Source organism: Hippocampus bargibanti, linkage group LG10 (genome assembly GCF_051943395.1).
Source record: "Hippocampus bargibanti isolate YZ-2025 linkage group LG10, ASM5194339v1, whole genome shotgun sequence".
Classification (NCBI taxonomy): Eukaryota; Metazoa; Chordata; class Actinopteri; order Syngnathiformes; family Syngnathidae; genus Hippocampus; species Hippocampus bargibanti.
In genome coordinates, this window is record NC_142743.1 from 5,325,634 (window position 1) to 5,350,779 (window position 25,146).

Genomic DNA, 25,146 nt, shown 5'->3' on the forward strand with positions numbered 1-25,146 from the left:
ATGATAAGGGATCAACTAGCGGAGCACACAATTGACCCCAAGCTACGGGAAAAACTACTATTGTCCCCTGACGACCTCCCACTATCGAAGGCTGTGGAGATGGCGTTCCAATTGGAGAACGCAGCACAACTAACGGCTCGGCTTGTGAACCCACCCACACCTTCACACTCTCCCGCATTGGCACAGATTGTTGCTCCAACCTCGCCACTCCCAGAAGCCACCGCCACCTACGACTCCACCTCTACATACGACGGTGCAGAGATAAATGTGGCCAGACGTCAAGGGGCCGATGCACGCACGCCTTGTGCCAACTGTGGGTCAGCCTCACACCCCACACGTGCGCCCACTTGCAGAGCCACCGGACAACGATGCCAACGCTGCGGGAAGATGAATCATTTCGCAAGGATGTGCCGCTCTGCTCCCACCTTCACTTACGACCGTACCGAGATAAATGTCGTCAGACATCAACGGGCCAACACACGCAGACCTTGTGCCAACTGTGGGTCTGCCTGGCACCCCACACGTGCGCCAACTTGCAAAGCCATTGGACAGAGATGCCAGCACTGCGGAAGGAGGAACCACTTCGCCAGGATGTGCCGCTCTGCTCCCACGTCAACATACCCACCACGCCGCTCACCAGACCAGCCGAGGCGAACCACCATCCACTGCGTGGGCTCACGCGCCAAGCCATTCAAGTGGTGCACAGTGGAACTGGATGGAGTGAGCTTACCACTCCTGCTCGACACGGCAGCCTCCAGGTCACTGTTGAACGTGTCCACAGTTCGACGGCTATTTCCTCATCTCCAGATCGAGGCCAACGCTGAGGACTTGTTTGGCTATGGCCAAACTAAGATTGGTATGGTGGGCACTGCCACCTTCAAAGTGCGCTATGGCTCGAGGACTCTCCCCCCCTTCACCTTCCAAATATCCCGTCATGGCGCCAACCTCTTGGGCTTGGACTTGTTTTGTGCACTCGGCTTTTCCATCTCTGACAATGCGGGTGCCACAATTCACCCCCAGGCCAACGGGGGTGGAGAAAGCTCCAACCAAGCAGACGGCCTGCCCTACTCTTCCTCAGCCAGCAGAGGGCCCAAGGAGAAGCGCCGGACGAAGCAACGCACACTTACTGTGTCGGACTGGGTCCGCATTCGCCGGCCGTGCTGCTCTCACAATTTGGACTCATTCTGGACAGCACCAGTCCAGATTACCGCCCAACTCGGACCGACCACCTTCTGTCTGGCTGACGGGTCCCGTTGGCATGCCAGCCGCCTAAGGAGAGTGGCGGCACCGACCCCCTCGAACGACTTCTCAGGCAAAAACTACTGACGCCTCGAAGAGCCGTCGTGAACCAGCTGTGCCCGTGGGGCCAGAGCCTCGGCCAGCTCGCGTTCGCCTTTGCCCTCGGTATTTGGACAATTATCACCGATTTTGAATGTCCCTAGTCAGTGCTTAGCCTATCGCGTGGCAGAATAACCCACACGGCTAAGCAGGGAAACCGGCAGTCTACCCGGTTTCCCTTGTTACAGAGTGTTTTGGTTCCTTCAGGGAGGGGGGGGGTAAATGTAGCATATGTCACACTGCTACAGAATGTTGCGACAGGTCGAAAAGCAGCGGTGACGTCACGACCGCAGGTAGACTAAGATGGTGGCACAATAAACACGTTGACAAAGCAACTCTCCTCCTCTCATTCCTCCGGACACAACAGCTAGCATTATATTTACTTAGTGCCTTCTTAAAACGGCAGCACACCTGTTGCACGTTGAATTAGCATGATTTATTGTGCTGCCGTTTAAAACAAAGTTAACTCAATGCACCAACCTGGGTGACCCTTATAACTTTTGAAGTTCATAAAAAACTCAATTTAACACCCATTTGCCGATTATTCTCAGACCTTCGCCGACACAAACATAACTTTTTATCACCTCGTGATAGTTGTTACTCCACCACCGCCCAAACAAACCTGTGCGGTACAATTCTCTTAATAACGCTGCTGTGTCTTTCTACAAACAAGAGACGTTCAAGAAAAATTCCTACTTACCACAGAAGAGCTCGTAACATTAGGAGAAGTCCTTGGCTCGAGCGGTGGATGACATTGATATTAAATACGATTGTTTGTCTTTCCACCCTAATTTAAATTAAATAATCCGTCGGTCTCTGCCAGATTCAGCCGTTGAGAATTCAAATGGCGTCCAATGAGAGCACGCAGTGACGTCATCACGCAGCTTCCTGCCGTGAACTCAAAATGTTTGAGTAAACGATTGCCATGAACTCAAAAGTATTGATCTACTGCAAATTAAAAATGCAGGACTCATTCAAAAACTCAAAACGTTTGAGTTTTTGAAACAAAAAATCGGATTTTGAGTTGACTGACCTCAATGACTTTAAGTCAGTAGTACTGTTCGGGTTTACAGTGTGGGGTGTGTGGAAAATCCACAAATGGACATTTTGTTCAAAGACGCAGAGCCCGTTTCAAAGACATAAATGTCTGTACCAAAGCCATTGTACAGAGAGGTGAAATACTATTTACGGGACTTGATAGCGCAGGGGTGGGTGGAAAAGTCTACTTCTTCCTACTCATCCCCTGTTGCTGTGTCAGGAAAAAAGATGGTACGTTGCGCTTATGTATTGACTACAGAGAGCTGAATCGGAAAACACACCCTGACCGGCACCCCATCCCACGGGTACAGGACATAGTGGACAGCCTAGGGCAGCGATGGGCAAACTACGGATCGCGGGCCACATACGGCCCGTTAGACTTTTTAATCCGGCCCGCCGAAATTATAGTAAAACAGTGTCTGAAACTCGTAACAAAAAGGTAGCTAACAAAAAGGTAGCGGACAAAAGGGCAGACAACTCTGACAATTGCAAAAGAAAAAACATCGTCACTAAGTATGAAGTTTTTTTATATTAACTAAGGTTGTCCCTACCACAAATGTTACGTTACCGTTAATGTCCAAGGCTGCAGATTGCGCTGCAGTAGTCATGTGTCAACATGGTGCACAATGCAATGTTTGCATTGCTTGCTACAAGCCACTAAGCCCCTTTCAAAACTCTCACGTACACTTTACAGTCACGGTTTGATATAAATTTACGTTTTTTTAGCGTCACACATGTTCTTAGCTTCTTTTGAATCTTTCTTCTGGGCTGAGGTTCTGTGCATCTATTTTGGAAAATGATATGCAAATACACAACCTTATAACGCTTGTGAAAGTCCGGAAGAAAGAAGCAGACTTCTGATTGGCTGCCGTGCCGAGTATGCAAATTTCAACTGCAGGTAGCCTATGTCTGTGTGCTTGGCGACTGTACACGTGTACTGTTTGCGCATGAAGGCGAGGGCGTCCGTGGCGAGTTTGTAGAGCGCTCGCGGTCAACAATATATCCATGATTTAGCGTAGTTTAACACAAGTAGGTATTATTGAGCTTGAATATTTCGTTGTGGAATAATATGTTTTGAATGTTGAAAGTGATTCAATTTTTTCAATAAATGTTGATTTCTTAACTTTGCACCTTCGATTGAAACTTAATAAAAACAGATGCAATCTTGATAAATCACAGTGCATATGTTGTTTTAATCGATTTCCATTTCCTCCTCCCAGTATCTGCGAAATAGTCTGTAAATGCCATATCTTGCATATTCCTTGAGACAAATTTATTAACTGATCAGGGATATTTTTCACATTTGAAAGACAGTTAATAAATTGGGTTGTAGTGTACTTACTGTGTTATGAGGTTTGTACACACTACATTTAACGGACAAGCGGCACCATTTTTTTTGTTTCCCACTGACATCAGAAAAACGTTTTATAGCATCTAAAATACCCAAAACAGTCAGGCTGATATTTTTAGTCAAATGAAAAACACCAATAAAAATGACTTCAAAATGAATCCGGAAATGGCCAGTTTCAGAAGGTCCCACCCCCTTGTTCGTGACGTCACACCAAGATGTATTGCCTTGCTCGAGAATCAAAACAATGGCTTCAGAATCGGAGAAGATGCTTTCTTGTTACTCATCCAGTTATGAATATGATTCAAATAGTTCTGAAGAGGAAGGCATACATGTTTGCAATTGATTCAAGGAGTCCTCCCATGTCAATTTCTCCACTGTGAGACTAATAAAGGCAAATCCAATCCAATCCAATCCATAAAGGCCCCAGGGGGTCACAAAGGCGGTCAGGTGTTAGCTCCCTTTGGACATGAACCCCTAGTGTTATGCTTTGCCTTGGTCCAGGAGCGAGAAGATGGTGTTACCCCCTAGTTCTAGCTCCATTTTCGAGAGGGTACACGCAGTTCAACTGGCCGGATTCACTTCATAGACTTCCAGTGTCCTCTAGTGGTGGATGTACGCACAGAGATGCAACCAGAGCACATGTAGAAAAAAAACAGTAACGGCGATGCCACTCCGACTGGGTTGATTGGGGATATTCGGCGCGAGCTTCTATCCACGGCGAGTAGACAACACTTGAACGCAAATATCCCAGCGGTGCCTCCAAAATGTTGCGCTCTCCACTACGGGAAAGGAGATATGGTGTTGTGGGATCCAGCAAAAAAACACAAGACAAGCAGTGGGATACGTCTTGACTCAACAGTGGTTTACTTCGAATGCCCAGATGTAAATCAAACGTATGCACACAACAACTTCCTGTCCAACCATGTAAATAGGTCCGACAGGAAACACTAACCGAAGCAGGCTTTCCTTGTTTAAATAAACATTTTCGATATACAGTAAAGTCTCGTTATATCGATATCGGTTATATAGATAGTACTGCTTATTACGATACTATTTCTATGAAGGCAAGGAGAAAATTTACATGCCGCAGGATCGAATATATCAATAGTCCTGTTATATCGATATTTTTTCAGACTCCCGAGAATATCGATATAACAAGACTTTTCTGTATATCATTTATAAACCAATGTAACTATGCGAATGTAACCAAAATAATAATAATAATAATAATAATAATAATAATAATAATAATAATACATTTTATTTCAAGCGCCTTTCAAAACACCCAAGGACACTTCACAATAAAAACAATAGAACACAGCACATAACAATAAAACCATAAGTAAAATGATAAATAATAAAATAGAGAGAATTAGACATTGAAAGCAATTTTAAACAAATGGGTTTTGAGATGAGCCTTGAAAATAGGGAGGGAGTCAATATTACGGATGTTGGGTGGGAGTGAATTCCAGAGTTTGGGAGCAGAGCGGCTGAAAGCTCTGCATCCCATCGTGGTGAGACGGGCAGAGGGCACATAGAGGTGAAGGGAGGATGAGGATCTGAGGGACCGAGAGGGAACAGAGATTTGAAGCAGGTCAGAAAGATAGGGAGGAGCAAGGTTATGGATGGCTTTGAAAGTAAACAGAAGTATTTTGAATTCGATACGATGTTTAACCGGTAGCCAGTGGAGTTGCTGGAGTACAGGGGTGATGTGGTGAAAGGAGGGTGTTTTGGTGATGATCCGGGCTGAAGAATTTTGGACGAGTTGGAGTTTATGGATAAATTTCTGATTGACACCGAAGAGGAGTGCGTTGCAATAATCGATGCGGGAGGTGACAAGACTGTGGATAAGGATAGCAGCGGAGTGAGGGGTGAGCGAGGGACGGAGACGGTTAATATTACGGAGGTGGAAATAAGCAGACCGAGTAATGTTATTAATATGGGAGTGAAAGGAAAGTGAGCTATCGAGGATGACACCCAGACTCTTGACCTGAGGGGAGGGGGACACGGTAGAACTGTCAATGGTGAGGGAGAAACTGTTAGTTTTGTGGAGGGTGGATTTGGTACCGACAAGAAGAAGTTCAGTTTTTTCACTGTTGAGCTTGAGAAAGTTATGGGAAAGCCAGGATTTAATTTCTGAGAGGCAACATGAGAGGGATGAAGGTGGAAGAGAAGCGTCGGGTTTGCTGGAGAGGTAGAGTTGGGTGTCATCCGCGAAGCAGTGAAAGTGAATGCCAAACTTACGGAAAATATTGCCAAGAGGAAGTAGGTAGATAATAAAGAGAAGTGGCCCCAGGACAGACCCTTGAGGCACACCAGAGGACACCGGAGAGGACCGTGAGGTGAACGAGTTCATTTGGATGAATTGTGCGCGATCAGAGAGATAGGAGTGAAACCAGCGGAGTGGGGTGTGGGTGATGCCTAGGGTGGAAAGTCTGTCGAGAAGGATAGGGTGGGAAATGGTGTCAAAAGCTGAGGTCAGGTCGAGAAGAATGAGGATGGAGAGTGAACCGGCATCGGCTGCCATAAAAAGATCATTCGTGATTTTTATGAGAGCCGATTCAGTACTGTGACGGGGGCGGAAACCAGACTGGAATTGTTCGTAGAGGTTATTGTGAGTGAGGTGTGAGTGAAGCTGGGAAACAACTGTCTTTTCAAGAATAATTCAAAATAATAAATAATGTACTTTTCAACCTGTCACATATACAATAAAAACGAAATGAAACAATTCTTACCTGCAACAGAGTATGGCAGAAGGGATGGGTGAAGGCACTTTTGCTTCAAACACTTTTGCTTCCACTCGACAAAACTTGAATTAAAGAATGACACATAAGTAATCTGGACTCGAAAGGAATCAGGGAACTACAGTAAAGTCTCGTTATATCGATATTGGTTATATCGATAGTACCGCTTATTACGATACTATTTTCATTACCCGTGCACATTTCTAGTCTTTTTATGTATAATTAGTTCCATTTAGTACAATACCCTGTTATTACGATAATCCGGTTATTACGGTGCTCCTTTTCATCCCCCGCCGGCCATACATCGGTCGCGCCATTGGTCGACTTGGTCACGTGTCTTGGTTACGTGACACGCCATCGGTCGCGCCATTGGTCGACTGGGTCACGTGAGCTGGTTACGTGACACGCCATCGGTCGCGCCATTGGTCGACTTGGTCACGTGACCTGGTTACGTGACACGCCATTGACCTCCTACAAGTAGGTGTTACTCTCAACAATAAACTGGACAACAAACACGGATGCCCTAATCAAAAAGGGACAGAGTCGCCTCTTCCTACTCAGGAAACTGAGGTCTTTTGGTGTTCAGGGGTCACTCCTAAAGACTTTCTATGACTCTGTGGTGGCATCAGCCATCCACTATGGCATTGTCTGCTGGTCAGGCAGCATCACCACCCGGGACAGAAAAAGACTGGAGCGCCTTGTCAAGCGGGCCAGTTCTGTCGTGGGCTGCTCGCTGGACTCTCTGGAGGAGGTGGGCAACAGACGGACGCTAGCTAAACTAAAAGCTATGATGGACAGCCCCTCCCACCCCCTCCTGCCCATCCTGACAGCACTGGGTAGCTCCTTTAGCCAGAGACTATTACACCCGCGCTGCAAGAAGGAGAGGTACCGCTGCTCGTTTCTACCGACTGCTGTCAGGCTTCACAATTCTCAATGATCACATGTGAAAAAAGAAAAAAACTGGACACTTGTAAATATGGGTTGTTGCAATATATCAAAATGCATTTCTTGATTCTGCACTATGTACGTTTTTTTGCCTCTTATGGAACGGTTTTGGAACAGTTAGGACGGCGGAAAAAATCATTGGCACCGCCCTACCCACTCTCGAGGACTTGCACACTGCAAGAATCCAAACTAGGGCGCGGAAAATCCTACTGGACCCTCCGCACCCTGCCCACCACCTTTTCCAGCTACTCCCCTCAGGCAGGCGCTACCGATCCATGCGCACCAAATCCAGCAGACATTTAAACAGCTTCTTCCCCCAAGCCATTAACTCTTTGAACTCTTTCAACAGTAGCCAAAATGGAACTGTATAGTGCCACTTAGCAGTTTTTTTTTTTTGACAACGATACTAGTGCAGCGTGTTCTACCGGAAACAAATTCCTTGTGTGTTCTACATACTTGGCAATAAAGATGATTCTGATTCTGATTTACATTTGCACAGTATACAGTTGACATTTTTATTTTGTTATGCTTAGAATATCTTGTTTTCTATCCTTTCACCCCACCCCAACCCCATCCCTTTTCAATTGCTGCTGTGGACTGCAAATTTCCCCATTGTGGGACGAATAAAGGTATTCTGATTCTGATTCTGATTCTGATTGGTCGCGCCATTGATCGACTTGGTCACGTGACACGTGAGTTTGTTACGTGACTAGCACCCGTGTAGCAGAGCCATTTTCATTTTCAGACGCTAGCTCGTGTGTAGCAGACGAGATTGAAGTGTTTGTGTTAAAAGGTAAAAATGGGAAGCAGAAGAAGATTGACTTTTTTAAATTGTATACATAATACAGTAAGATGTAAGCGTTGCAGTTTCCCTGTTGTGTTATGTACATGCCCACTGGACTGTATATGAATGCAATCGTTTTTTGCAACAATGTTTCTTGTTTTGTCTGCTGAAGCGTGATGATTTTAAAAATCATTAACATTCCATACTGTGTATTAAAGGACAACCGATGTCACTTTTTATTCAAATGCAAAACACCAATAAAAAAGACTTCACGCCAAGACGTCTTGCATTGCTTGTGAATCCAAACAATGGTTTCAGATTCGGATAATATGCTTTCTTGTTACACATCCAGTTATGAATATGATTCAAATACACTGAAGATGAAAGCATACAAAGAATTATATGTGCCGTTTTGAGGCGACATTGGGGAACATCTCTTACCCGCCCCAAAAAAAAGAGGCACGAAATTCATGGCCAGCTCCGTTTCTTATATGGCGCTTGGCTGCCCTCTTTTGGCGGCTTTTGTTAATGCAGTTCGGCGCAGGATCGGATATATCGATAGTCCGGTTATATCGACATTTTTTCCAACTCCCGAAAATATCAATATAACGAGACTTTACTGTAATTAGATAACACTAGACAGTACAAAAGGGGAAACAAAATAAGATGTGAAAATGCGTGTTGCCCCTCTACCGGCAAATTGGCGTTTTCATGTTTATTATGTTTGTTAAAGTCATTATAAGTGTCTTGCATGCTGGGTCCGAGAGGATAGTAATTTCATCTGTGCTGTATGTCATACATATTAGCATATTTGACAATAAAGCTGACTCTGACTTTTTGACTTTAATCCAGACCATCAGAGAAATGCGACTCACCAGTCACAAGTCTCGTCCAAAAAATTCGGAAAACTATGGGCGGGACTTCGTGCCACACTGTGCGCCGTTCCGTCACTTCCGTTATAATTTAATAATCTTAGTGCACAACTCCCTGACACATCGTGCCAAAAATTACTGCATCCATGTGAAAAAGATAAAACAGCAGCCTACCTGTTTAGGACGGACAAACATGACAGAGATAAATTTGCCTATGGAGACTTTTATGGAGTTGAGCATGTCTAATTTGGGCATCAGGGGTATTGTCACATCCTCCTTAGCGCAAGGAGCGCGCACCTCCCCTCCCTGCTCTCCGGACTCACTCAACTGTTGCTCAATTCCTTGATTGTGCCTTCTGGCTATAAAAGCCACCAGTTCCCGCTCGGTCCGTGCCGGTGTATTCTCTGTTGTTACCCTGTCTCCCAGCAGTACGCAGGTTGGTGCCGTTTGTCCACTCGGTTGTCTTACTCCCTGTTTTGCCCTGCGTGTCTCAGTAAAAACCTTTTCTTGAACTTACCGTCTCCACCGTGTATTTCGGGTCCAACCCCTTACTATTTTTCTTCGTCCTGGATTCCTGTCACCACTCCTCGAGCAGGACGTGAAATAATACACCGGCCAACCACGGATATCCTCCCCTCTCGTGAGTAGGCGATAGCTTCCCCTACCGCACCCCTCACGCTACGCAGGCGAACCCGGGCGCTGTGCTCAGTTCCTGATGCAGTGCTCGCTGGTTTTCGAACAACCCTCCGCCTACGTTTGCTACCACCCTCAGTCCAGACGGCCAGACGGAGCGCAAGAACCAAGACCTGGAAGCGGCTCTCTGGTGTGTGTGCCTCCACCGTCCAACGTCGTGGGCTCTCCACTTGCCGTGGGTGGAGTACCCAAACAACACCATGGTCTCCTCAGCCACAGGTCGGTCTCCTTTTATGTCCGCCTGTAGTTATCAGCCGCCGCTGTTCCCCACCCAGGAGTGCCAGGTGGAGGTCCCGTCCATCCAACACCACCTGAGACGGGCCCATCGCGTGTGGAAAGAGAGCAGAGCCTCCCTGTCGTGCACGGCATCCGGGAACCAACACATTGTGGATTGTCGTCAGCGCCGCCCGGCGCCAGTGTACCAGGTCAAGCAGGATGTGTGGCTTTTCACGAGGGACCTCCGGTTGGCCGGTACATCGGCCAAACTGGGTCCACGGTTCACGGGTCCCTTCCCCATCGAGGCCATCCTCAGCCCTTTCTCGGTTTGGCTCCGGCCGCCACCCACGATGAGGATCCACCCGGTCTTCCACGTATCCCTCCTGAAGCCAGTGGAGACCAGCCCCCTAGCTCCGGCACCCCCTCGCCCCGATGGTGGGCGGCGACCCAGTCTACACAGTGCGGGAGATATTGGACTCAAGGCGCATGGGCAGGGGATTGAAATACCTGGTCGATTGGGAGAACGTCAGTGGGTTCCCCGCTCCTGGATCCTCTCTCACCTGAGCGTTCCGAACCGGATGGGCCACCAGGGGGCGTCCATTGAGGGGGGGGGGCACTGTCACATCCTCCTTAGCGCCAGGAGCGCGCCCCTCCCTACTCTTCGGCCTCACTCACCTGTTGCTCATTTCCTTGATTGTGCTTTCGGGCTATAAAAGCCACCCGTTCCCGCTCGGTCCGCGCCGGTGTATTCTCTGTTGTTACCCTATCTCCCAGCAGTACGCAGGTTGGTCCCGTTTGTCCACTAGGTTGTGTTACTCCCTATTTTGCCCTGCGTTTCTCAGTAAAAACCTTTTCTTGAATTAACCGTCTCCACCGTGTATTTCGGATCCAACCCCTTACTATTTTCTTCGTCCCTCAAGTCCTGTCACCACTCCTCGAGCAGGACGTGACCGGTATAGATTGAGAGTTTATTTAATCCTACGATTATTGAGGGTCGCGGGTGTGCTGGAGCCTATCCCAGCTGTCTTCTGGCTGTAAACTGGCTACCAGCAGAATTGTTTTGGTTATCTCTCTTGATATTGTATCTGTATTCTCGTGATGTGTCGTTCAAGAATGAGCCGGTTCTTAGAGCTGGATCTCTGAAGTGAACGAACATACTAACAAGGAGCCGGAAATGGGAGCCGACTTTTTTCCCCTCTATTCCCCGCCCCAGTCTTTGTTTAAAGCCGCACGTGATTGGTCAAGAGGCGTGGTAGAGGCGGGACGAGCGAATTACAGACACGCAGCAGTGAGGAGAACGAGGAGTGGTTCGATAAATAGAAGCACACTGTGAGTAGCATATGAAACAGGAAAGGGCTTTCTGATTCTGAAAAGACTTTCTCAAAGAATCATACCAGAATCATATATGACAAAGAACGTGCAGCAGTCTAAGAACGGGTCAAAAAAGCTTTAGCTGTTTGTCTAACAACTGACTGCTGGACATCCCGGACCATTACATCCTACATGTCAGTCAAATGCCACTTTATTGAAAATTTCAAAGTGGGGACATGTCTGCTGGATTGTTTTGAGTCCAATGAAAGACACATTTCTGAGAACTTGGCAGAGCTGGGGAGGTACTGCAAGACGCATGCATTGTTTTGGAGCCATTTGAGCAGGTCATTGGAGATCAGTGTAGACAGGTATCGTGGACAAATGTTATCACATTATGCTGTTATTATTCAATTATTATCAATTTTACTAGTTGGGATGATAGCATTATTAATATGAAAATGAAATTAGTGACAGTTGATCATCAGACCAGAGTAACCATAGGGAAAGTGGAAATTAGCATCCACTAACTCTCTGCACATATAAATAAAGCCATACAAATACACATATTTGATATCGTGTATTTTTTATATTAGTAATTCGATTTTCACATAATTTTAGATGATTTTTGTTAGTTAATTAATTTAAGCAACAACAAAAAAATGAGCAGCCATTTGGGAGCCAAAAGAGCCGGATCATATGAGTGAGCCGAGCCAAAAGAACCGGCTCTCTGAATAGAGTCGGAATTCCCATCACTACTGTATTCATACCTCGTTTGGTATGTTTTCTCAGATATGTAATCTCATCTGTACAATAAAGGTTGTTAAAACGAAGAAGAAAAGAAAAGAGGAAGAAGACACTCCATCCAGTAGACGGCTATAGAGGCGGAATATCCATACACTTTATCCGACGGTTTCGGACGGTCCGTCGACATACAGTACTGCCATCAGTATAACCTTGTAAATCATTAATTTGTTCATTTATAGAGTGACCGAAAGCGACTGGTCTCCCATTGTTACCCAAGCGTGGTCGGACGGCAAGGTAATTTGTGAATTCCAAGTAAATTCGTGAAATGCTAAGCGTCGAGTATTGCTAGCTAGGTCCGGTCTCCAACTGCGTTTTCACGTCATAGAATCTGCAGCTCAAACTTCAATCAATAATGTTATTAATGGAGTTTTGAGCCGAAGAATGCATAATTTCTAAGCTTCAAATCCCCTCTTAAGGATCTGTGTAAAATTCGATAAATTAATTTATTTACACGAGGTGGCATTATAAGACGTTTTTTAAGGCAGCGAAAACCAACGCTGCCACGGGGAGAACATGCTAACAACAAACACGAAGGTTGCAGCTGGAAACGAACCCTCCATCGACCTCTGCACTGCGGAGCGTACGTTAAAACAGTTTCCTCCGAGCTGCTTAAAACATAACTGTAACGTATTTAATAAACATTTATTGAAATTCATAGAGGCACCGGTGGAAAATGTGAGCAGATCTTGCCTGTGTACAGTCCAAAATATGTGTGCGGATCACACAATTCACATCACATTTGGTAGAAGCATTGAAAAGCATAATAAAGACACATTTATGAATTTGAGAAACAGTTCTATTCGCCCCAAGCGTTTTGAGGTGTATTTGTCAACTATAAATTGTGGAACTTAGTCAAGTATTATATAGCACATATACTTGCACTTTATAAAAATGTTGAAGTTGTCATTCAGACTGATGTGGCTCTACTTCTAAAGTAGTTGTGCTTACTGGTAAGGTGAATCATGAAAACACAGTGATACACGCAAAACAATGTTTCCATCACCTCTCAAAATGCATCAAGAGAGTGGCTGCTTGAGTGACTCATTTCGATAGCCAGTCAGCGCTGAATCACACAAACTACCTTCCAACCTTGAATGTTTATACAGTAAATGCTTGGGTCGAAGCACAGCAACCTGGGAGTGGACAGGGTTTCTTGAAAAAAAAAATCACTTGACAATGGTGTGTTCGTCTTCCTTAAATTTACACTTTTAATGCGGGTTCTTTTCTTCCTCTGTAGTTTTTGCAGTTGCGTCACATGCTGGAGTTGCCGTGTGAAGATGTACTCAAATAGACCTGAGTATGGCAAATGGCAGCCCCATGTTGACAGAGACAGAAGACAGTGGGATGAATATGATAAAAGACAGGAAGAGTGGGATGAATACCATCAAAATGGCCACTGGGATTCCTATCATAGTCATTGTCAAAGTGGTCCTGGCAGAACACAGAGAGGCATCATAAGGACAGACCGCAGCGACTCCCCTCAAAATCTGTACTCTGAAAACTCCCTGGTCAGACACAGAAACAGAAATGCAGATAGGGGGAGCCCGGTGATGGGAAGCTTTATCTATCCAGACAGGAGGGTTGCTGAAATGAAAAGAGAAAGGTTCGTAGATGACAGCCGCGATGCCTATAGCTACGGATTTGACTCAGATGGCATAACATATTGGCAGTCGCCAGATAATTTTCAAGGGGATTATGAACATCCATGGCCACAGGAAGTCAGAAGGAGTATGCAAGATTCCAGAATCCAGCACAGACGTGAAAAGTTTACTTCCAGCTACAACCAGCCCTATGATTCTGGTCACAGGCGACTGTTAACGTGTAACAAAGCGAGAGAGGATCCCGGAGGAAATCACAGTTACTCACCAGAGGGGAAACATCCCCAAGACAACTCAATAAAGGTACAATATATGCATCCAGGGTGAAAAATGTTCACTTTTTTATTTTTTAAAAATGTAATTAGATTTTTGTCTGTGAAAAGAAATATGCCAAATCCAAACAAAGGAAGAAGAGCTCTGCACCATATGGAAGGGATCGAGCAAATAATTATTTGGATGACTCTAAAACACAAGTAAGTTTATCTCACACAAGGCAAGTCTCAGTACAACATTTCACTTTGTGATACATTGTTGGCATTTAGGTCCCAAACATGGCAACCAGCAGTGAAACAGGTGTTGCCTAATTCAAAGCAAACTGCTATGTCAAAGTTTTCCTTGACAAAGATAAAAATGCTCAGACTGCAATAAAAACATGACAGAAAGTACACGTTAAATATTTTAAAAGTCATCAAACAACATTCCCGTTGAAAACAAGGAGCTTGCTGATGACTTGATTTTGAAAAAAAATGCTAGAATTGTGCTTGGACGCGCTTGCGCGTGCACACGCAAGCCTGGGAGCCGCTGCGTGTTACCTCTCGTATTGTAAAGATGTATTTTCTTTTTATTGATTTTGTCAATCTCTGGTTCTTTGTAATCATCTTCAGAAACTCGCATGATATTAACTTCCTCGACGACATCTACTCTCCCCATTGTAGCATCGTGGTGGATATAAAATGACTTTTCTTTCATTTATCAAAGAAAGAAAAATACAGTAAAGTCTCGTTATATCGATATCGGATATATCGATCGTCCCGGTTATATCGATACTATTTCTATGCACGCACGGAGAAAATTACATGCAAACAGGGTCGGATATATCGATAGTCCCGGTTATATCGATATTTTTTCGGACTCCCTTGAATATCGATATAACGAGACTTTACTGTATACTAAAACAGAATGATTTGGTACCTCATATACATTTGCAACCAGAGGTTTATATGTGCTTTGTCAAAAAAAACAAGTTTTCTTTTCCTCGTTGTCTGACATGATCCCAAAATGAGCTTTTCCTGTTTTCGGTCAAGTAGGATGACTCAAATTATTTCAGTTTATATAATGGCCTAATCGAGCTGGAGGTAGCAAAGCTGAAGATGTTAAGGTTTTGTTTGGGAGTGACCAGGTTGGATAGGATCAGGAATTAGTACATTAGAGGGACAACTCATATTAGAGGCTTCGGAGAGAAAGTCAGTGAGGCCAGACTGAGATGGTTTGGACACAGAGGAGAGAGAGTGACTATATCGGGAGAAGGATGCTGAGCCTTGAACTGCCCGGCAGGAGACCGAGAGGAAGACCGAAGAGGAGGTTTATGGATGTTGTCAAAGAGGACATGAAGGTAGAGAAGAGATGCACAAAACCGGGTTAGATGGAGGACATTGTGTGGCGACCCCTGAAGGGAAAAGCCGAAAGAAAAAGAAGAAGAAGATAATGGCCTAATCACAAGAAAATCATTTGTTGTTATTGTTTTCTTCTTTTTTTACCATTTTTCATTGTCTTCTTCAAAGTCCAAAATTATTCATTGGAAAATTACTTTGCCTTAAGAAAAGAACTGATCATGTAATTTCTTTGCAAGGTTCTGATCAGTTTTAGGGCAACATTTGAGATCATTGGAGCCACACTTGTAGGTGTTTTTAAGGCAGACCTGAAACCAACTGCTTCTTTGTATCACATCACGAGGAAGCCCTAAGAAATCAGCCAAAATATCATTGAGTCGGTTGTGGACTTGCACAAGTATGGTTCATCCTTGTTTGATGATTCCAGAACCCTGAGGGTGTCGCGTTCATCTGTTCAAACAATAATACACTCGTATAAACTCCATGGGAATATCCAGCCCCTATAATGCTGAGGAAACAGACTAGTTTGTTGTCACAGAGATGAATGTGCTTTGCTCTGAATTGTGCGTGTGACCAAGGAACAAAACCAAAAGACTTTGTGAAATTCTGGCTGAAATGTGTCATTATTCACCTAATACCATGACTCTTCAGGCAATGCTGGCAGCCATTATTCCACATGCGCACAGTCGAAATGAAACAAACACAATAAATAAATAAATAAATAAATAAATAAATAAATAAATAGATCACAATCTGCAAATGCAAACAGGAACAAAGCCCTTTGTTTTTTTTTTTGTTTTTTGTTTTTTGTTTTTTGTTTTTTGAGACATGTGGTGTGATGAAAGTAAAATTGGAACTGTTTGGCCAATCATGAGCATCATTGGATTTGAAGCCCACCCGTTAAATACAGGCAAGCATCATTTTCTGTGTTTGTTTTGCTGCACCAGGGATTGGAGCGCCTCACAAAATAGACTTCGTCACGAGGAAAGGTTATATATTTGGAAATAAAGGCATCAGTCAGAAAGTTCAAGGTTAACCTGAAGCATACTGCAAAATCTATGGAATGTGGCTTAATTTAAGATAGAGGTGAATGTTTTTGGTTGGCCAGCATAATATCCTGATCACACTCTTAAAAATGTAAGAGCAGAGCTGAAACAAATTGCAAATTTCCCCAGAGTGAGACTATCAAAGGCTTTCTGATTCTGATTCTGAAACGCAAAGTGCGAGGAAGGCACCTTGCAAACTTTGGCAACCATTTCTGTCCGGAGCAATGGACTCCAATTAAATATTGCAAATATAGCAAATATTGTGAGAAGCTTTGGGGAAGGGTTTCCAGAACGCTTGATTGAGCCAAGTCATACGATTTAAGGACAATATCGTCAAATATCAATGGAATGTATGGAAACGTCTAATTATAAAGCAAATACAGTGATACCTCGGTTATCGACCATAATTAGTTCCAGGACCCTGTTCGAAAAGCGATTTGTTTGAAAACCGAAACCATCTCCTTGCTCCTGTCATTTGCGAGTAGACAGCGGGGGGGGGCTGCCTCTCCCGGCCGTTCTCCACCTGCTGTCAATTCTCTAATCACGGACACGGGGCATTTATACGGTTCGCGATCACCTCGCCAATGCCGGATGATTGACTCAACTCGCCACCGTACCTGGACTCTTCCTTCGATGCGCGAGTGTATCCGGTCCGAGGTATTTTCCCTGCATCCCGTAAATTTATGTAATCTTTCGGGATTGCGTAATTTTGCACCCTCGTGTGCCATTTGCTTTTTGGTGTAGTAAGCGGGTCGGATCACCCCCTGCCTTCTTACTCGCTGTGTTTTCTTTTCTTTGTGAATAAACATCCTGCTTGGGTAGTATACGTCTCTGCCGCCACCTTTGGGATCCCAAACATTCCACTACGTTCCGACGAGTCAGCTGCCGTCACTCTCGCTCGGAACGTGACAGCTACGGATGACTCGGCTACAGGATGTTATTTTCTCTTAAAATATCTATCCAATGACACTTGCCTCCTTATTCTTTAATATCGTGCTGATCGTAGATTTCGCCATGCTGTATTCCCTAGCCAGATCAGACACTCGCACACCTACTTCATATTTTGCGATGATTTCTTTCTTAAATGCAATAGTTGTCCGCACTACTTTTCTTTTGTCACTTTTAGCAGCACTTACTTTCTTTGGAGGCATGATTAGGGGCTAAAACTCTTCGTACACCTATATTAAACCCTAGAGCAAAACGCAGCACGTCCGCAAGCGACAACAGTTGGTCACGGAGAGAGCGATACACCCGTATGCGGCTCAGCACCCCACCCTCGCGTACGCACTTACGCGTCGTATTGGCGTTCGAACAACGATTGGTGTTCGAACTACGAAGCAAGAATATCTCGAATAATTTGTTCGAACACCGATGTGTTCGAACTATGAGGCGTTCGAGAACCGAGGTACCACTGTAATTGTTTACAAAAACACCTTTCTCATGATTCTGGGATTTAGAAAATGGAAGTAATTTTGATCATCATAAATGACCTGGAAAGGAAAAGCTTATTTTTTCACGATATATGTCGTAGGGTGAGGGTTTGAGGGGACATGTCTTTTTATTGAGTGTGTGTGAAATTTAGTCATGGTACAAGCCAATCATTTCCTGTCTTGCATAAGTTTTGGCGCCGCAAGTCTTCAAATTAGCGACAAAAGTCTGACTTGAAATGATCAAAACAGAAGGTTGACACTGATAAACCATGAAGTTGGGGTTTCATTGTATTTTGGTCCTCTTTCCAAATTAGGCAACCAATGTTTTACAGTTAGGTGTCAATCACTGAAAAGCATAACCACTAAAATACCCTAATGAATACCCGTCTGTCACTGATAATCAGTTCTGAGCATTATCTTTGTAAAGGCAGAATACTTGATGTGCTTGGTTCATCCCTGCTGGTGAACCTAATGATGTTGCTGCGAGTGAATGGCCGGAGTACAAGCCCCACTGAAATCGGGATGTTCTTTTGCACAGAATACAACAATTTGCAAATCATGTTCAACCTACATTTAATTTGAATACAGTGATACCTCGGTTTACGAACCCCTTGGCTTACAAACCTTTTGCTTTACGAATGTTACGTTTATGATACAAACTATTTTTCGGGATACACACATGAGTGATGTGTCGTTCGCGAACGAGCCCGTTCTCCTAACAAGAAAATGGTGGCCAACTGTTTTGTTCTCTTTTACCCGCCCCCAGTCTTCGGTTAAAGCCACATGATTGGTCAAGAACGCAGCAGTGAGGGGGTGGGCGTTACAGACAGAGAGAGTGAGACCGTTCTCCCCAAAACAAAATGGCGTCTTCGGTTAAAGCCACGTGATTGGTCAAGAACGCAGCAGTGAGGGGAGTGGGGGGTTAAACATTAAAGAGACAGGCAGACGACAGAGAGAGAGTGAGAAAACACACACACATACGAAAGGGAGACGATAGAGCTTGAAACAAAAAAGCAAAAGTGGAAAAAAACAAAAGTGAAATGGTGAGAAAATGGATAGAAAACAGTGAAATTTGGACTCGTTTCAACTTTAATAGTTCAAAAGCAGAGTGTAGACTGGAAGGTTAAAATATCCCATCAATCAGGCAACACAAATAACCCGCACAAGTCATCTGTACACTTGATTCAAAAAGCTATCAACCCAGCTAAACAGAACACAATTGATGAGGAAAAAAGGTCAAATTATCACAGAAAGCACATCCAAGGGATCATTCCTCAAGATGGTGAAAGAAGAAGGCCACGTTCCTCATCAAATGTTTAATGCTGATGAAACCGGCCACTCCATTCCGTCAACCCATCAACGACCATCACAAAGGTAAATAAAACGACATTATACAGTACAGTTTATTTCTTTAATTATAATACCATAGCACAAAGAAGTCCAAGATGGCGCCCGAGTAGGCAGCCTCAGCAAGTGCTCTCATGAGCCTTGCTTTTTTTGGTTGTTTTTGTCTTGTTTTGTGTTTTCTTTTGTCACTTTGTGTTGTTGTGCATCGTGTGGAACGGATACAGATTGTTTTTCAGCATTTTTGACCACGACATTCATCAAGGAAGAGACTGTGCTGAGCGGTTGCGCCTTTGTGGCAGCATGAATATGCCAGTACTGTTTTTGAATGGGAGGAATGTCGGAGCCATTCGACTGCCATCGCTGGACACCAAAGGGGCCATTGTGCTTTTTTGCGCCTGTAATGGGCAGCATCTTCACAGCCCCGCTTTGTTCAGTGGAAGGTCGGTGCTGTTGGCAGTCTGCGGCTGGATGGATGCATGGCTTGAGGAACCCGCGATAAGAAGAAAGGAGCGTCAGCGCAGAGCGCCGATGCGTATGTGGAACTGTTGCGGCTTGGAATTGAAGCAGATTTATGTGGAACAGGAGATGTGAGACAATCTCTTTTCGTCAATGGATGCTACAGCTGCGTGTTTGCTTTCAACATTTAGCTTGTAGTCGACGTGCACATTCCACCATGATGTCCCTGATCCACTGGTGGAAAGACGCTTTGATCCTCTCCTCTTTCATCTAGAACTGCTTCATGTCATCACAAAGAGGGTACAGCAAGTCCTGAAGAATGAATGTCTCTCTGTGTCTTTGTTTTGTCATATTGTCTCTATGCTGTCATATTATTTGTTATTTAGGTTTTTTTGTTCTTTTGACTTCAAGACGGCGCCGCGAGAGTGGCTGCCTTTCCAGCAGCTCATGTATTGTGTTTTTCTACTTTCATTCTTTTCATCACTTTGCTGCTGTGAAATGTAAATTTCTCCACTGTGAGACTAATAAAGGCATATCCAATCCAATCCAATCCAATTTATTATACATAAAATAAGGTATATTTTGTGTAATTTTAAGGCTTAGAAAATTAGAAAGTAGAAAATTATGTTTTATGGGGACCTGGGAACGGATTATTCTCATTTTAATGGTTTCCTATGGGAAATTAATTTTTGGGATCCACACTTTTCGCCTGACACACTCTGTCTGGGAACCAATTAAGTTCATAAGCCAAGGTGTCACTGTACACTACAAAGACAAGACATTTAATATTCGCATAAGAATATGGCCACATACTTTCCAAAACGAAACTGGAGCAGTTGGCAAAACAAGACTGAGAAAGTGAAAGAATACTCATCAAACACTTTGAAACACTCCATAGGTGAGCTGGCTTGCTGGAAACGGGCGGATGCTATGATTTGTGTCTAAAAGGTACAAAATGAGCTTGCCTGAAATGTTCAGAGAGCCAATCTCAGCAAATACAGTTTAGCGCTGCATCCATGAATGCAATGTAAAACTCCATTTCCAAAGCAAAAGCCATTCATCAACAACTTCCTGAAATTCCTCCGGCTTCCCCGGGCCCAACTTCATCTCAGAGGGACTGATAGAAAGTGGAAAAGTATGATGTGGGCCACATTTCAAATTTTCTGGCAGATTGTTTATACTGTCCTCTCGGCAGTGTTTTACAAATCCTACGTGACACATCCCGTATCATGACATTGTTAGATGTGCCGTGGGAAATGATCCAATACTTCTCCAATGGTGTACCCGCCGCCTGTGCAGTCTTTTGCCTGACATTGTAATCGTGTAGTACTCTTCAATGCCGGGAGGTCGTAGGAGCAGCTAGCTAATTACCTTTGCTTCGAGACAAGTGAAGTTTCCAGCATGAGGCAATACAGTATAACGAAAGGTGTCTTTCATTAATAATAACTTTGTATTCAGAAATGAATACAAAGTTATTTAGATTATTTAGTAGAAAGAATAAAGTTAATCAGTTTGAACATTGAATGTCTTGTCTAGGTGGAACATGATTTGCCAATCATCAATATTTTGTTTTTATGTTTAACAGCGTCCAAATTAATTGGAATCGGGTTTGCATATTCCACACATTTGAGACGTGTTGAATAATTTAAAAAAATCCATGTTTCTTCACCAAGTTATATGTATTATGTAAAAATTTGCTATTTATGGAATATATAGAATTATTTCATTTTGGTAATTAAAAAACACAGGCTTGGGAAGAGTTCGGTGAGGCCATGGAAGCCGACTTACGGACCGCTTCGAGGAAATTCTTGTCCACCATCCGGCGTCCCAGGAGGGGAAAGCAGTGTACCACTAACACTGTGTACAGTGAGATTGGGGCACTGCTGACCTTGACTCGAGACGTCATGAACCGGTGGGCAGAGTACTTCGAAGACCTCCTCAACTCCACCAACAAGCCTTCCTTGGAGGAAGCAGTGTCTGTGGACTCCGAGGTGGGCTCTCCGATCTCTGTGGCTGAAGTCAGCGAGGTGGTTAAAAAGCTCCTCGGTGGCAAGGCCCCGGGGGTGGGTGAGATCCGACCGGAGTTCTTAAAGGCTCTGGCTGTTGTGGGGCTGTCCTGGCTGACACGCCTCTGCAACATTGCGTGGTCATCGGGGAGAGTGCCTCTGGATTGTCAGACCGGGGTGGTCCCCCTTTTTAAAAAGGGGGACCGGAGGGTGTGTTCCAACTACAGAGGTATCACACTCCTCAGCCTCCATGGAAAGGTCTATTCAGGGGTTCTCGAGGGGCGGGTCCGTCGGAACGTCGAGCCTCAGATTGAGGAGGAACAGTGTGGTTTTCGTCCCGGCCGCGGAACAGTGGTCCAGCTCTTAGCAGGGTCCTCGAGGGTGCATGGGAATTCGCCCAACCAGTCTACATGTGCTTTGTGGACTTGGAGAAAGCGTTTGACCGTGTCCCTCGTGGAGTTCTGTGGTGGGTGCTTCGGGAGTATGGGGTACAGGAGCGCCTGACACGGGCCGTTCGGTCCCTATACGACCGATATCAGAGTCTGGTTCGCATTGGAATAGTTTCCAGTGAGGGTTGGGCTCCGTCAAGGCTGCCCTTTGTCACCGATTCTGTTCAGAACCTTTATGGACAGAATTTCTAGGCGCAGCCGAAGCGTTTAAGGTTTCCGTTTTGGTGACCTCAGTATAGCATCTCTGCTTTTTGCAGATGATGTGGTACTGTTGGGGCCTTCAAGTGGAGCTCTCCAACTCTCTCTCGAGCGTTTTGCAGCTGAATGTAAAGCGGCTGGGATGAGAATCAGCACCTCCAAATCTGAGACAATTGTTCTCAGTCGGAAAAGGGTGGAGTGCCCTCTCCGGGTCGGGGAGATTTTACCTCAAGTGGAGGACTTTAAGTATCTGGGAGTCTTGTTCACAAATGAGGGTGTAAGGGAGCGAGAGGTCGACAGGCGGATCGGTGCGGTGTCTGCTGTGATGCGGACTTTGTACCGATCTGTCGTGGTGAAGAAGGAGCTGAGCCAAAAAGCAAAGCTATCAATCTACCAGTCGATCTACATCCCAACCCTCATCTATGGTCACGAGCTATGGGTTGTGTCCGAAAGAACGAGATCCCGGATGCAAGCGGCCGAAATGAGCTTTCTCCGTAGGGTGTCTGGGCTCTCCCTTAGAGATAAGGTGAGAAGCTCGGTCATCCGGGAGGGGATCAAAGTCGAGCCGCTTCTCCTCCACATAGAGAGCAGCCAGATGAGGTGGCTCGGGCATCTGATTAGGATGCCCCCAGGACGCCTCCCTGGTGAGGTGTTCCGAGCATGCCCCACTGGCAGGAGACCCCGGGGACGACCTAGGACACGCTGGAGAGACTATGTCTCCCAGCTGGCCTGGGAACGCCTCGGGATCCGCCAGGACGAGCTAGAAGAAGTGGCTGGGGAGAGGGAAGTCTGGGCTTCCCTACTGAAGCTGCTGCCCCCGCGACCTGACCCCGGATAAGCGGCAGAAGATGGATGGCTGGATGGATGTAATTATAATTGTTGCTGAGCACTGAGAGGCCCCAATATTAGATTGTGTGGTTCTACCAAATGAAGGGCATGGTTACATGTCTTCTGCATGTCTAAGCTTGTGCAGGTGAAATTGGCATGAACTGGTTGCCTCTGTCCGTCTCTCATCAGTTTTTTGAGAATGTGACCAAACCCAGTCACGATGTAGCCGAGGAGAAATGTTCCAATGGTTTCCAACGTTTCCTTGATGTACTCAATAAAGGCGTGGATGTGGACATACTCAACCAGATTGTGATTGGGACTCCAGCAAGAGACTGTTGCGGGCCACAATCTGCAGCATGTTCCCACAGTGCCACGGATCGTCCCTGCGTTCCAGGAGAGCAGGTTGGGCAACGAAATGTCAGCAAATGGAAGGAAGAGAATTTTGAACAAGGAGGACAAGGCTGCACAAGATCCACGTTGCCTCCTGTGATGGAGAAGAAAAGACCGACATCTGACGATGAGCACAAGCACCAGCAAATTCAGGAGGTATTGCAGGCCATTGGGGTAGACATGGGATCCGAAGAGTTGGGCCAAATGTCACACCGGATTAACGAGTGACTATGTCTCCCAGCTGGCCTGGGAACGCCTCGGGATCCGCCAGGGGATATGGGAAGAAAAAAAGCTACGGAGCTACCAGAGTGTAGGGAGCAGGGAAAGGCTGAGAAGATCGTTGTACTCTCCAAAGCGCAGCTCAGGGTCATCATCTTCCACAGCCTCATCATCCAGCAGATCCAAACATTCATACAGTGACTACATTGTTGATGGAGGCATGTACAATGCTCAGTAATTTCAAAGAGGACGTAGTCTCTCCCGCCACCAGCAACAGGAACGTTTTACTAGATCATCAGAAAGATGAAATCCAAGCCACCGTTTCCCCAAATACGACCGACACGACTTTAAGACCCACAATGCTCACACCGCCAGCCGATGGTATCGTGAATCCTTCCCCAATGGTGCACCCGACTCTGCATCCCAACATTTCAAATGTCGGGACAAGGTTTCTTTTTCCTCCCCTGCCATCTTTGCTTTCTCACACTCCTCTTTTCCCTTTTCCCTGTCAGCCTCCCTTCATGACTTACTGTTGTCCATCACTTTTGAATGTCCTTCCATCTGTTCTCGCACAAACGAGGCACCATTTTCTGCCGCCAAGGATTAACATCGAGCCAGCCATAAATATGCCAAATGTACCAATTGCATTGCCCAATATAAATGCTCCTCCGATTTCTAAAATGTTAACAAGGCCTCATTGTTTACTCGAAATTGATGTAAAACAGCCCAGTTAAATGTTCAACCTGAATCTGAAACCTGTTTATTTCTGTCAACACTTCGACAAATTTGTCAGCACTCTTTTAATAAAAGAAAACACACCAAGGGTCAATGAAATAACTTGTCACTGACAAGCGGGAATGAAGAAATAAAGGTACTGAAAACAACAGAAGTTTTGTCGGCCAAGTTGTCTCTGGTTTGAAGGGAGCTTCCTCCACATTGAATGTTTTAGCTCCTTCCACAGATGTGCAATTGACTTTAGAGCGAGGCCCATTCGAGGTCCATTTGAGAACGAATGTTGACCTGAGTCAATTGTCTGATCAAAATTTTGACTTAAAGGACAACCGACGCCTCCGGACAGGTTGTGTCCATAATTTGTAAAATTACTTCAAGTGACTTTAATTTAATTGGACGAAGGCGGAAGTAGACAACGAAACGTGTCAGGTATTTGAACACCGACAATACACTGTCTGTAAGATAAAAATCTGTTTTAAATTAGATATCAAGTAGACAGAATGCACTTAATACAACTAATACTTCAAATGACTTCTACTGAGCGTATTTTACAAAGATTCCACCGCATATAGCTATATTTTATGTTTTAAGACGTCTTGTTTTAAGTCTTGTTTTCGAGTTGATGACGATGCCCGACGTGACGTCACATCTCGAACGCCCCTGACAGAGAAAGCGACACACAATGCATTTTGGGTACTTTGTTTGGTATGAAAACTTTGTGTTGATCCGTGTTGATGACGA

At 45.0% G+C, this 25,146-nt stretch overlaps 2 protein-coding genes across 2 annotated transcripts; both read left to right on the plus strand.

Moving 5' to 3' along the window:
- Positions 1-12,024: 12,024 nt before the first annotated feature.
- LOC148892197 (uncharacterized) lies at positions 12,025-23,396 on the plus strand. The gene is made up of 4 exons (XM_089005548.1): positions 12,025-12,330; positions 13,334-13,997; positions 14,078-14,167; positions 21,332-23,396. Exons 2-4 carry the CDS (start codon positions 13,374-13,376, stop codon positions 22,091-22,093), a joined length of 1,476 nt encoding a protein of 491 aa, XP_088861674.1. The 5' UTR covers positions 12,025-12,330; positions 13,334-13,373; the 3' UTR covers positions 22,094-23,396.
- Positions 23,221-24,709, plus strand: LOC148892198 (uncharacterized). Its single transcript, XM_089006422.1, is given in 3 exon segments — positions 23,221-23,466; positions 23,633-23,907; positions 23,909-24,709. Coding segments are annotated over 3 exon segments (1,020 nt in total). The 3' UTR covers positions 24,408-24,709.
- The last annotated feature ends 437 nt before the right edge of the window (positions 24,710-25,146 follow it).

Bases quoted from the DNA above. Each gene is read 5' to 3' on its own strand.
- LOC148892197 (XM_089005548.1), top strand. From the start codon at position 13,374: ATGTACTCAAATAGACCTGAGTATGGCAAATGGCAGCCCCATGTTGAC. The intron at 13,998-14,077 runs GTACAATATATG...GTCTGTGAAAAG, and splicing joins CCCAAGACAACTCAATAAAG to AAATATGCCAAATCCAAACA. The intron at 14,168-21,331 runs GTAAGTTTATCT...TAAAAAACACAG, and splicing joins TGGATGACTCTAAAACACAA to GCTTGGGAAGAGTTCGGTGA.